The sequence below is a fragment of the Arabidopsis thaliana genome, chromosome 4 (genome assembly GCF_000001735.4).
Source record: "Arabidopsis thaliana chromosome 4, partial sequence".
NCBI lineage: Eukaryota > Viridiplantae > Streptophyta > Magnoliopsida > Brassicales > Brassicaceae > Arabidopsis > Arabidopsis thaliana.
In genome coordinates this window covers 17404451-17416752 of record NC_003075.7, presented here as the reverse complement: position 1 = coordinate 17416752, position 12302 = coordinate 17404451, and the positions used below count along the sequence as shown (strand labels likewise).

The 12302-nt window shown below is 31.3% G+C and overlaps 1 protein-coding gene across 1 annotated transcript; it reads right to left on the bottom strand.

Annotated features, from left to right (window-relative positions):
- Positions 1-366: 366 nt before the first annotated feature.
- On the bottom strand, positions 367-2670 carry SPT (basic helix-loop-helix (bHLH) DNA-binding superfamily protein). The gene is made up of 7 exons (NM_119857.3): positions 2077-2670; positions 1734-1844; positions 1596-1661; positions 1433-1498; positions 1093-1338; positions 945-1014; positions 367-860 (listed from the first exon to the last, which is right to left on the bottom strand). Exons 1-7 carry the CDS (start codon positions 2584-2586, stop codon positions 808-810), a joined length of 1122 nt encoding a protein of 373 aa, NP_568010.1. The 5' UTR covers positions 2587-2670; the 3' UTR covers positions 367-807.
- Between the last annotated feature and the right edge of the window lie 9632 nt (positions 2671-12302).

Sequence of the window (12302 nt, the reverse complement as noted above, 5' to 3'; positions counted from 1 at the left end):
ATCCTAATTACTTTTCCTTTTTTCAAAATATATCGTTGTATGATTTTACTTTTATTGTTGTTTTACAAATAAAATAAAATAAATAAATTGTATGTTCAATACTAGTTTTTGAAAAAAATATAAGATTTATGTATTTTCAATCCAATTTTAAATAAAGTTCTAGCTCTGTCCCTTTTACTTACTAAAGATTAATTGGAGAACTAAAGCTATAAGTATACTAATTAAGGGTTAATAAGATATTTAAGCATTTTTTAATTATCATAAAAGATCTTAAAACAACACTTATAAATGAAAAACTTTTAAAAGACACTTACAAATGAAATTACTAATATACCAAATGTAAGTACAAAAATGTGAAGGGTAAAAGATTTTAAAAAATTGTATTGTAAATGATCAATTTGAGAACAAGAGATACCAAAAGAACATGGTCAACCTTAAAGATACCAAATCCATCTTGTAGAATCGAAAACTTCTCTAGAAGCTTATCGGGGTAATTTACATATCCAAAGCCATCGAGTATCAAACTCTCAAATACAATACGAAGATGATCTAGAAAATTTACATCCACCATAAACATACAACAATCTAACAATTAGTCAATTACTTTGTAATAAAATTTCAGTCCTTTTTATATATAGCTATTAGATCCAAAAGATTAGACTCTAGAATTCGTGTCACCAACAATTGATTTTAAATAGAACCTTAGAAAAAATAAAGACAGTTAAATGCATCTCCATTGTCAGACAGCTTTATGGCTTGCGTTCTAAGAAACAAGAACACATAGAGATCCCGAAGTTGGGACACTGTTCAAGTAATTCGATCTTTTAGGTCAGGTTGTCCATCAAACAGAGCTTGTTCCCCTGCAAATCCCCAAATATCGTAACGTTATTAACATTGTAAATGTCCTAAAACTTCCTTAGGATTCCAAAACAACAAGACTTTACCGGTTATGTTTGCGTTGGAATGACCAATGTTCAACCTTGGATGAGTTAACCCACCTTCCCGACTCATCTCCTTAAGTAACAAAAAAAAATTAGTAAGCAAACTAGCTTTATGGTTATAGAATGAAAAATGTGTAATTCAACTACGCACCACGGGTGAAGTAAGGAGAGGGAAAGGTCCAAAGTGACTGCGAATAGAAGGTTCCAAAGCGTATGAAGAAGCCACAGTATTGATCATTTCCGGTGCATTAGAAGTCGAAGCAAACTGATTGGTATGATTAAGCAGAGGATCATTGGTTGCTTCAGGGGGTCGAATCTGAGAGAGTTGCAATGGGTGTAATGTAGTTCCAGGTAAACACAAAGGATGCAAGTTTATTCCATTTCTCATAGTCAACATCTGCAAATATCAGAACAAAAAAAGACTTATGTCAGAATATAGACTGGTTTTAGGATTTTGGTTATAATGATAAACATAAGGTATCTTTAGTGACCTGAACTTGGAGCTGAAGCTGTTTCAGATACTCAATGGCTTCATCAAGCATTGAAGCCTTATCCGTCTTCCCCAATAAACACATTGCAATAATCAGACACAAAAAGAATCTACAGAAAATAGAATGATTCATGTAGATGTCTCTCTATATATAGTATCATTACCTTATTTGAATTAGGGATGAGACTTTGTAAAGCTTTCATTTTTTCATTAATTCTACTTCTCCTCCTCTGTTACAAGAAAGATAAACATAAATCTCAAATAAGAAAGTTTCTACTTTTGGGAGAGACTCTAAACCAAACCTTCTCAGAGAGATTATGAACTTCAGCAGCTCTGCATCTTTTAGATGAACTACGAGAAGAAGGACCTGACTTGGAAGAGGGAGCTTCATCAACTACAGCTTCTCCTCCTTCCTGTATTTTCATTGAAGCAAATTATCAAACACTCGGTGTGCATTCATTATTACACTCACAAATGACAAAACTTCACTCAAAATCACAACCAAAAAAATTGCGGATTTTAAGGGGGAAAATAAAGTACAGATCCGTTAAAGAGAAATCTCTGTAGAAACATTTTCTCGGGAAAGAGACAAAGAATCAACTTTTAAAACATGCAAAAGATAAAAAACAGAGATTGAGAAAAAACCTCGCTTTCACAGTCATACTCATCTGTCTCGTTGCCACTAGCTCCAACGGAAGAAGACGATACTCGAGTCCCAGAGCTATTTCCTTGAACGTTGTTATTATTACCACCACCGGAGAAACCAAAACACGCGGCGGCTGAGCCTGATCCTCCGCCGATTAAAACCTCAGAGAAATCTCCGACACGTTTCGACATAAGCACAGAATCTGACGGTGGATGATGAGAAACGAGACTTCTCGAGTTATCTGCATGTGGGTCACCGCTCCCGTGCACACCAATCAAAGACGCCGTCGTTGTAGTCGTCGCCGGGGAGTAGTAAGAAGGTAAAGGAGAAGAACGGTCGAAAATATGCCGGAGAAACTGAGAGATTTCGTCGGAAGAAGACGGAGGATGATGAAGATGATGATTGATACGAGTATCGTAAACCGAGGAAGAAGAAGAAGATGAAATCAATTTCTTATCTCCCATCACTCTCTGCTTCTTCTCTTCTCTTTCTTCTCTCTGTGATATCATTACACCAACAACAAAAAAAAAGCAGTTAAAGCTAAAACATTTTTTTTTTTAAACAGTCTTTGAGATTTTATGGGCATGGAGAGAGGGAGAGTGTCTGTCACGCGCCAGCTAAGAAAACAGAGGTTAAAATGATTGGTCTGTCATTTAGTTAAAAGTGAAGGTAGCTGTTACTGTAGCATTAGCAATGAGCTTGTGTCAGCTCACGGTTTTTCAAACTAGTCGTAAATATTAAATGTTTTTACTCTCCCAAAACTTTTCCTCGTCGCACGTGAGACACACTAAACTACTACTCGTAGTTAGTTTTTTTTTTTTTTGGGGTAACAAATAATATACAACCTTTATCTGTTTTCTCATAGTTTATTATTTAAAATGGAAATCTGCTACGGATGAAATCGATAAAGTTAATATTCATATCATTTAGAAGAAAACAAAAACTGTATTTGTATATCTCAAAGTTTAATCTGATGGAGAGATTTTTAAGAAGTCCATTAATCTATAGAAAACGAAAGTTATACGTCTTGGTTGTTTGACAAAAGTATTTCCATTTCTAGTAATTTGTTTTTTTACTTGTTACCATTAATTAGTATTCAAATTTTGTATGATATTGTAACCCGTGGCGTGATAAACAAGAATACATTAGTTGCTTGTTTGCTAGTTTATTCTATTGACTAGTATATAAGAAGCCCATGCTACTGACATGCGTTAAATTACTTGCGACTTTGATTTGTTCTTGTGTTGTGAAAATTATTAACTTTACGGTGTGTGTTTTCAACTATATACCTCGTTCGTATGCTTTCAAATTGGAACATAACATCTGCTATAATTAACTATCGAATTTTTAGTAAATTCATTTTATATGATCCAGCTTTATATCTAGTGTTTTATAGTAAGTTTTATAGAATAATTCTATAAATAATGATGACCACGTTCACATATCCAATTTGCGGCGAACAAAGTGAATGCACGAAAGTTTCCAATTGCGTTCTCAACTGTGCAGACAGCAGCATCAATTCTTTAATGAAGTATTTTTAAAATATTGGTCGTAAATTTGTAAATATATTTTGATCGTTCGCAGCGTATGAAGACTTAAAAAAAAAGAAGTTAAAGTTATATATATTTACACTATATAGTTGTTAGTAGTATTTTATTTTAGTTTTTGCACTGAAAACATCAATCGTACTTGTTCGCTTGATGAATGCACAAACTGCATCATTTATTTCATTGCAACATTCACTTAACCTCGTATATACAATTTTTGAAACAAAGGAAAAGCATATGGGAGACAATTGCTAAAAGCTGCAGCTATTTGTTCAGCATCTGCTTTTGATTCAATTATTTTATTAAGTTCGTTTTTCTGGTACTATTTATACATATACAAAATAATTGTTTTATTAAATATCAGAATTAGAAAGTGACATTGTAGAGTCCAAATGCTTATAGTGGAATTTGTAATTGAGAACATACACAACAAAATGCGAAAAAAAATAATGAAAAAAGCGTTTAATCGTCAAATTAAACAAGGGATCTGATTTTACTCAATTACTCAACATACATATCTCATTATTTTGAATATCCTTATCAAATTCAACAAGATATACACATAAAAAGACAAGATTTACTACGGCTTCTAGAATTGTCAAAGATATTAATGAAACGATGGTTGAGATCTCTTTAATAATTTGTTCAAAATCAGCATGATACACTTTTTATTTTGTCTAGATTCTAAGAAGATAGTTGAATGTTTTCTCTGGTTTTTTAATTGGTGGTTTGATAGAATTTTCAAGTTGAGTCTCTGTATGTTAAAAGACCCATACCTCGTTGTCTTGTCTGATTTGAAAGTCGGAAAACAAAATAAAAAACAAAGATGATCCTAAACTTCTTTTTCACCTTTTATCATCGTTTCCCTTTTTCTTTATATAAAACACTGGCAATATCATATTTACTCATATACAACTATTTACCCATCTAAAACAGACCAAAGTTTCCGTAATACATATGCACCATAACAAGGATAACATAAATCAAACTCACGCTATTAAAAAGATCAATGTTTTTTAAGTTGTTCGTTGGTAGTTTCGAAGACAAACCAACCATAAGTACCTTACGAAACTCCAGAAGAGATATATTGCAGAAGTAAATGATATGCATGTGTTACACTTAACACATATAACTACATCCTAAAAGATTATGCGACCTAAGGACAAACTCTTCTCACACAACAAAAACAGTTCTTACTCTGTTTTTTTCTCCAAAGCTTTTTTCTTTTCGTCACAAATTCTGTAGCGGTTATCTTTCTTTTTTTTTGGTCTAATGTTAAACTCGGTTATCTTTTTATTGTTCAAGACATCTATATATTGCTGATTTGGACAATTTACAATTCTCCATATGAAGATTGTTGGTCTCTTCTTGCTTTATTTTGTTCTGCATTTGACGCAAAATACATAACATATATACAACTACGAATGCTAATACGTGCATTTCTTAAGTTTTGGATTCTCCATATCCAGACATGAAGTTATATATTAGATGGTTACATAAACTCTGCGAGAGGGACCACGAGATCATTAGGATCTCTATCAAAAATTCAAGATCACACGTCAAATGAGATCCCCAAGACAACTCCCCACTTGGAACCTAACAATATAATCATTCATTTTAAAAAGGCTAGCTATCAAAAGTAAAATTACTCAAATTCAAAGGCTTTAACATAGAAGAACAGGTTTCAACTGTGTTGATAAAGATATATAACTGAAAACATTCTCATAAAAACAAAATGTAATGGTTAATCAAAGTAGTTACTCTATAAAGTCTGATAGATAGTACGCAATCATGGCGTTGTTTATTCATTATTACAATAATATATAGGTCAACAACTCAACATTAATATTGATAAAAGTGTTCAGTCCGGTCAAACTGAATTAGAGTTGTGTCGAGATAAATCCGTCTAACGTTGAATCTCTGCTTTAACCAATGGTAATCAAAACCAAAAAAAAAACAAAAAAAGGTTTAATAGAGTCAAATTCAATTTTCTTCACAAACAATCAATACAAAAGAACTGAAACCGATATCACCATGCCAAATCGATGGATATGAAGTTTTCATTTGGTCTATCTACTTCTTATATCAAAATCGTAATATAAAAAAATCAAAAACAAAAGCTATACACATAACCAGATTGGAGAGTTGTTATATTGTTATGATCGATAGAAAGAAAATTTCGAGCACACGCTAATGTATCAAGAACATATAGAATGGACCATAAAGACGATATTGTAGTTATATTTTTTCCAACAAAAAAAAAAATCACAGATCGGACGGTTGGATAAGCAAGTGGATAGAGAGGAGAGCCTAGAGATGCGCAAAAAAATAAGAAGCTTACGTCACAAACCTAAGCATTGATCTGACGGTGGGAAACTCACGAGAGATTGAGAAGAAGATGGTGGGAAGGTGCTAGGATCTGGTGTGACATCGTCCTTTTAGAGTATTCCCAAGAAGAGTATAAAACACACGTGTCGTTAATTCATTAGTTGATTGGTACAAAGTTTAGTAATGATCGGACGGTCTAAATAAAGCTGAGTTGTTGTTGTACTTTAGTTTCGATACGCACTCTATAAAAATCTTCTTCTTCTTTTCGCGAAGTACAACAATCCTATCACTTTGACTCTCTGTGTTCTACGCTCAAGTTCTATGCGCGTTGGTCACACGCGTACTTGAGACAGTGGAAGAATTTTTAGTTTTGTCAGAAGAATCTTCTTACTACTAAAAGATATGAATAACGAACTCATAAAGCAAACCAGAAAGAAAAAAATATCAATCACACAAAGTTTAAAAATGTAAATATCTAATTTGGTAACATTTTCATTAAAAACTGTCCAAAGCTGTTATGGGCTAGGTCCAACAACTATCAGAACATTCAAGGAGAAAACAAGATTTTACAAATGGGCTTTTAAATGGATATAGTAAACTTAAAATACTTTTCACAGACTACGTTCATAACATTGTGTAGGGTTAACATGTTTAAACAAAGTGGGCCTTAACTAATAGGCCCATTTTGTTCAAACGATGACAAGTCATTTTCTCTTATTAATTGAAAAGGTTTTAAGGTTTTCTTCTCACAAAAACGAAAAAGCTGAGACTTCGCTTTAATTATCACGGTCTACCATAAGTCCTGTCATTTTATTGAATTGTTTTCTTCAATAACGTGATGAAATCAAACTATACAAATCCACAAAAGCGCAGACACAATTTCTTGGGAATAAGCCTAGATTTGACTTATCATCCATAGATTAGCAATTGCAATCCTGAGATCTATGATTTCGCAATAAATTCTCATAAAATACGTTAAACATAAATAATCATGAACCACTGTTGCGTAGGTACAGATAATACTTAAAATTGTTACAAAAGTTGCGTTACTTAATTTAAAACAAGATTTCTCTAAGTTGATATTATTTTCTTTTGATTGGGTTGCTATTTATAAGAAAATTGTATAAAGTATAAAACGTAAAGTAACAACTGTATAATACGAAATGATCAACATCATCTTTCCTGATTTGGATATTTCGTAGTTAGTATTTTGATACCATAGTCTATAACTCTTGTATATATATAAACGCAACTATAAAATTCGTAAGTGAGTTACAGAAAATTATGAAAGGGATTGAATATGGAGAAAAAGTAGGTACGAGTCACCATTTGTACCCTAATTTGGGTGGTTCCCATGCTTATCACGACATTTTTAGATGGACCACGAGATTTTCTACTTTTATGTAAATTATAAAGTTGTCAAAATAAGCAAACACACAAAATAATATGCTTTTTCCCAAATTGGAAACTCGTGATAGTTTTTAGTCTCTAATAACACGAAATTGTGTGTTTTGATAACATGTTGGGATGTGAAAACACCTTTAAGACTTTGTTGGTGAAGTCGGAAAGCAAAATCGTTTTATTTATTGCCTAATCAGTGTTACTAATTTTAATCTTAATAATTATTTGTTTAATCTGGTCTTTGTATCAGATTTTTTGTTTCGTTTTTCTTAGTTGTTGGTTTATAGAATACAAAAACCACTACCACTAGGATAACAACTTTTAATTTGTTCGGCTCGAAGATAATTTCCATTTGGTTAATGGGAACTATTTCAGAAAAAAAACGAGTGTTACAAAATGAATGCAAAAAAAACACAAATACGATGAGAGTTTACTATAAATGGAAATTGTGTTGAAAGCGATGGGACAAAACAAAGGCAATAAGGTAAGAAGATTGTCGGCGAAGGACGACAATATATGATGAAGCTGTGTGCGTTTTAATTGATTCTTCACCACTTCCACACAAATAAGAGATTCTTCAAGCACAAAAATACAAGAAATATAATTTAAAAAACTTGAATTTACTATACAAAAGCTCTATATACCTTTACTGTGGCAGCAAAATAAAACAAAAAAATATACCGCTTCAGAACTACCAAATCAACAAGATGGCGAAATAGTTGCATAAGATAGCAACAAATGATGGGCGAGAATGTGGCAAATTTCAAACGGCATAATCATGAATATGTTTTAATAGATCAAAGATATGACTAAATTGTGCAAGAAAAAAACAATTACATCTTCAATACACTTCTCTTTTCCTCGAAATTAATTTACTTTTTTTGCCTTTTTCCTATCGATGTCTTCGGGCAATAAGACGCATCGGACTAATATTCTAAATATGGAAACTGACATCTTGAATGGCAATACATAATAAAAAGAAACAAAGCCGAAAAGCAGCAACAAAGAAAATATGGCAGGAGGACTGTAAAAAGTAAGAGTTTTCTTTTTAATCTTGCAGAGTAAAAACACTTTTTACAACAAGAAAAATGTGATTTGTTTCAGAGAGTTTTCTACTCTCGTGATAAGAGGTCGAATCTATCGTCTACGTGTCTCTGCAGAATAGACAGTGCTTCGTCGATACGATGCAACAAAAAAAAAAGAGAGATCTTAAAGTACTAACTTATTAATAAGATCTTATTTTATATTTCTGGCTGGGTTTACTAAAGTTGCTGCAGAACATGAGTTCGCTCATCGCTGGTAATAATAATAATATCTACACAGTCTAATGTTTCTTTTGTGTTTAGAGTTTTTCTCGACAAAGCATGAGAGACACCTGTCCTCTTTTGGGACCACTCTAATTTTTTGTTATTTCACGATTTTTATGCGGATGAATCATTTCTAAATTAGTGGGCGTATTCCGACTAATGTTCCCAATTTTAATAGTATTAGGTTTTCTCATAATATCTTCTTTATGATTCGGTACCAAGTGGAGATATTTGATTATTTTCCTTTGGATTCACGGCATAGTGGATATAAAATTTATTTTGTCTTTTTAAGGTAAGAGTCTAAAAGTGTGTCGACGAAAAAAGGGGGTCAATAATTTTTTTTTTAAAACGCAAAAGAAAAAGAGAGTTGAAATTTATCATTCTTGCAATGTTTTCAAAATATTGATGATGTTGAAATTTATATGAATCAAAAGTGTTCAATCGAAGTAACTTGAATCGATTTAGTTTACATTCACACTCGGAAAAAGGTAACTGAACACCAAATCAAATTAAGTTCAAGTTTTTCACATTTACATTTAACCAAACCAAAAACTAAAGGAAAAAAATTATTGTCAAAGCTTTTTTAAAAAAAAGAGTAAATTGTATAGTTTCGTGTGAAGAAGTCACTATGCACCGAAAATTAAATATACAAAGTCAAATTAATTACAGTCTCGTTTTTATGTCGCATAATCCTGAAAATATAAACAGAAATAGATTGAACACTTAATACAAACCAGTTATCTACTGAGTAATGAATATATCATTTATACACACGAAATACAACAATAATTAATAGAATTTTTCAATGGCAAATCCATTTCAGATTTCAACCAAATTAGTGACATACCTAGTCCAATATCACATTAAATTGTGAATCTATAACATACAAAAAATGCATATAACCGTCTTCACAACCACATTCTTTTATGATTGGTTTTAAAATATATGAATATGAAATGATATTCTGAAATTGTCATCCAATGAGTAAACAGATCATAGTTTAGAAAGTGGATTATAAAAGAATAGAAAATATCAGTTTGAGATTCTAGCTAGGTATTGCTTGCAAGTTGTTTGTTTTCTAGGAGACTCCATAAGCAAAAAAGCATATCCACTAATTATTTAATTATATCTATATTTTATTAATTGGTATCTTAAACTTTTCGATTGAAATTAAATATTGAAGCACTAAGAACAATCACGAAGTTGTGTACTAGCAAGTTGGGTTATACGATTATCCTCGTGAGACAACAAATCTTGCCCCTTATAGAAATCAATTAAATTAAAATACAAGCCCTCATGACCATTAACATATTAACGAAGTGACGACTTCAGTGACGAAATTAGGTTCATCTTAGATTTAATAATCCAGAAAATTCGTACTTAATAACTTATATTACTTTTAAAATTTCTGCAGACAGTTTCTACTCATGGACCGACTGATTCCTTATCGTATGATTAAAAATATTATTTGACTAAACTAATTATAAAGTTTCGAATTTCCCCATGAAGTCTGCATTCATTGGTCTATCGTACCGCTTCCTCGTACACTAATCTCCACTTGCCTTCAAACCCTAGACAAATTTTATTTTCTTGACATGCTCAAATAATTACATGTACAAATACGTATATATACTAGTAGTATCTATGTCTGCTTGTACAAAAACATTTCTTGCAATACTTGAAATGTTTTGTTACTTGATGTGTATATAAGTTTTGATTGGTATTCTTAGAATGATGATTAGTTTTAGCTACATGAATTAAGGATGAAATTATCTGTTTATCAAATAGGTGATCATTTGATGGAAATTTTTGTTGCGACGTGATCCACGTGAACTACAAATTTCGTTGGAAATAAAGAATATAAGTAACTCGTCGTGGTATTCAACAGCCATTGAATAATTTGTGGATTCATTCTAGTATTTCACAAAATTATTGTATATTCTATATTTTGTGAGTTTGTTACATAACCAATGGAAGACAGGATTATTATAAAAACGCATAATAGTAGGTAGTCATGTAGGAGCCAAGTACAATTCATGATTAATATAAGGTGTTATATAGCTCAAAAATTATAAAATAATTAATTTGTTGATTTTGACTTGTAGATTCATAAAGAAAATGTTGTTTTCTTGATTAATGTTTATGCCATAAGGTACTGCTATGACATACTGTGAAATACTAAATGACAATCAACGAGAGGATGTTTCAATAAATTGCGTCGTTTATGACTCGTTTAAGAAAAGATTATTACATGCCTATACTATATAACGTTGTAATAGTATATGAACAAAAATATTTATTATGTTGAATGATAAAATCATAAAAGTGTTTCGATAGTTTTGAATTCAAGTCTCCACTCTATTAAAAAAAAAAAAAAGAAGCAGAAAGACAGTTGCTATAAATTCATACAACTCCATCTCATTTTGTATCATTCAATTAGGTAAATAACCATAATGTCATTGTAAGGCAAAAGTGTATTGTCATAGTTCTCCATCTATATATTTTTCGTTAGTAAGAAAATTCCGAATCTAAATATAGATATAAAAAAAGGGATAGTCTTACTCACTTAAAATGTTTATCCTAGCATAAACAATTTTTGTTTGCAATTCTAATGCGATTATAAAATAACAATATCATCATAACCCCATTGTAATTTTAAGCATTATACAACTAGAAGTTTTTACCTAGTATTAGTAAAAGGACCCAAAGGTATATATGATAAAGACTATTAGGATGTAACGTAACCAAATAGATGAACCAAGAGTTTAAGGAGGAACAAATTATACAGAGTAAAAGTGAAATCTAGGAAAGGATTCATGAATAAGTGTAAGAGTATGAAACATTTAATAAAATCTTTAAACTTTTGAATTAAAAAGAGAATTAAAAGAGGAGAAAGGAAGTGAAGCCGAGAAGTCTCTCTCACCATTATAACAATGTCTGACTTCTTTTGGGTTTCTGTGAGAGATAGAGAGAGAAACTGATTCAAAGGACACATTACTTGAAAATGACCACTCATCCCTAATAATCCCCAATTTTTATTTGCCTCTTTTCTCTTTATACCTAATTTTCTATTTCCAAGATTTTTTTCTCTTTGGAATATTATTCATATTTTTTTTTAACTAACGGTCGCATAGCTTGTAGGCATTATGATTTTTTATATTTCATAGTCTGTGAAAACAGAAGAAAGAGATCTTGCGGTTGATATTCATTTTAACTTTTGTTGAGATCGCAAAATAACTGTGAGTATTATTTCTTACTCCATTAGGGAAACATCAGAACCAATCTACTTCTGTTTCTCTCTCTCGTCTCACCATTAATACTGTAAAAAAATAAAATATCACTGTTTTTTTCTTCTGTCGGTAAAATATCTACAAAATGGACAAAACCAAAAATATCATTTTATTTTTTTCCCGTGATGATTGATACTGCAACTTCTAAATAGTATAAACTAGGAAAATTCGTAATTTTTAATGGTTGACTAAAATTCTCTAATTCAATAAAAGGTTAGATAATATATATATGCAAAAAAGCTTTAAAATAACTGAACTTTTCTATTTGGCATTTATAAGCGTTGCTGAACCAAATAAAATTTGTTCAGTTTTTTTTTTTTTATCAAACTGATTTTATAGATATAGAAATAAT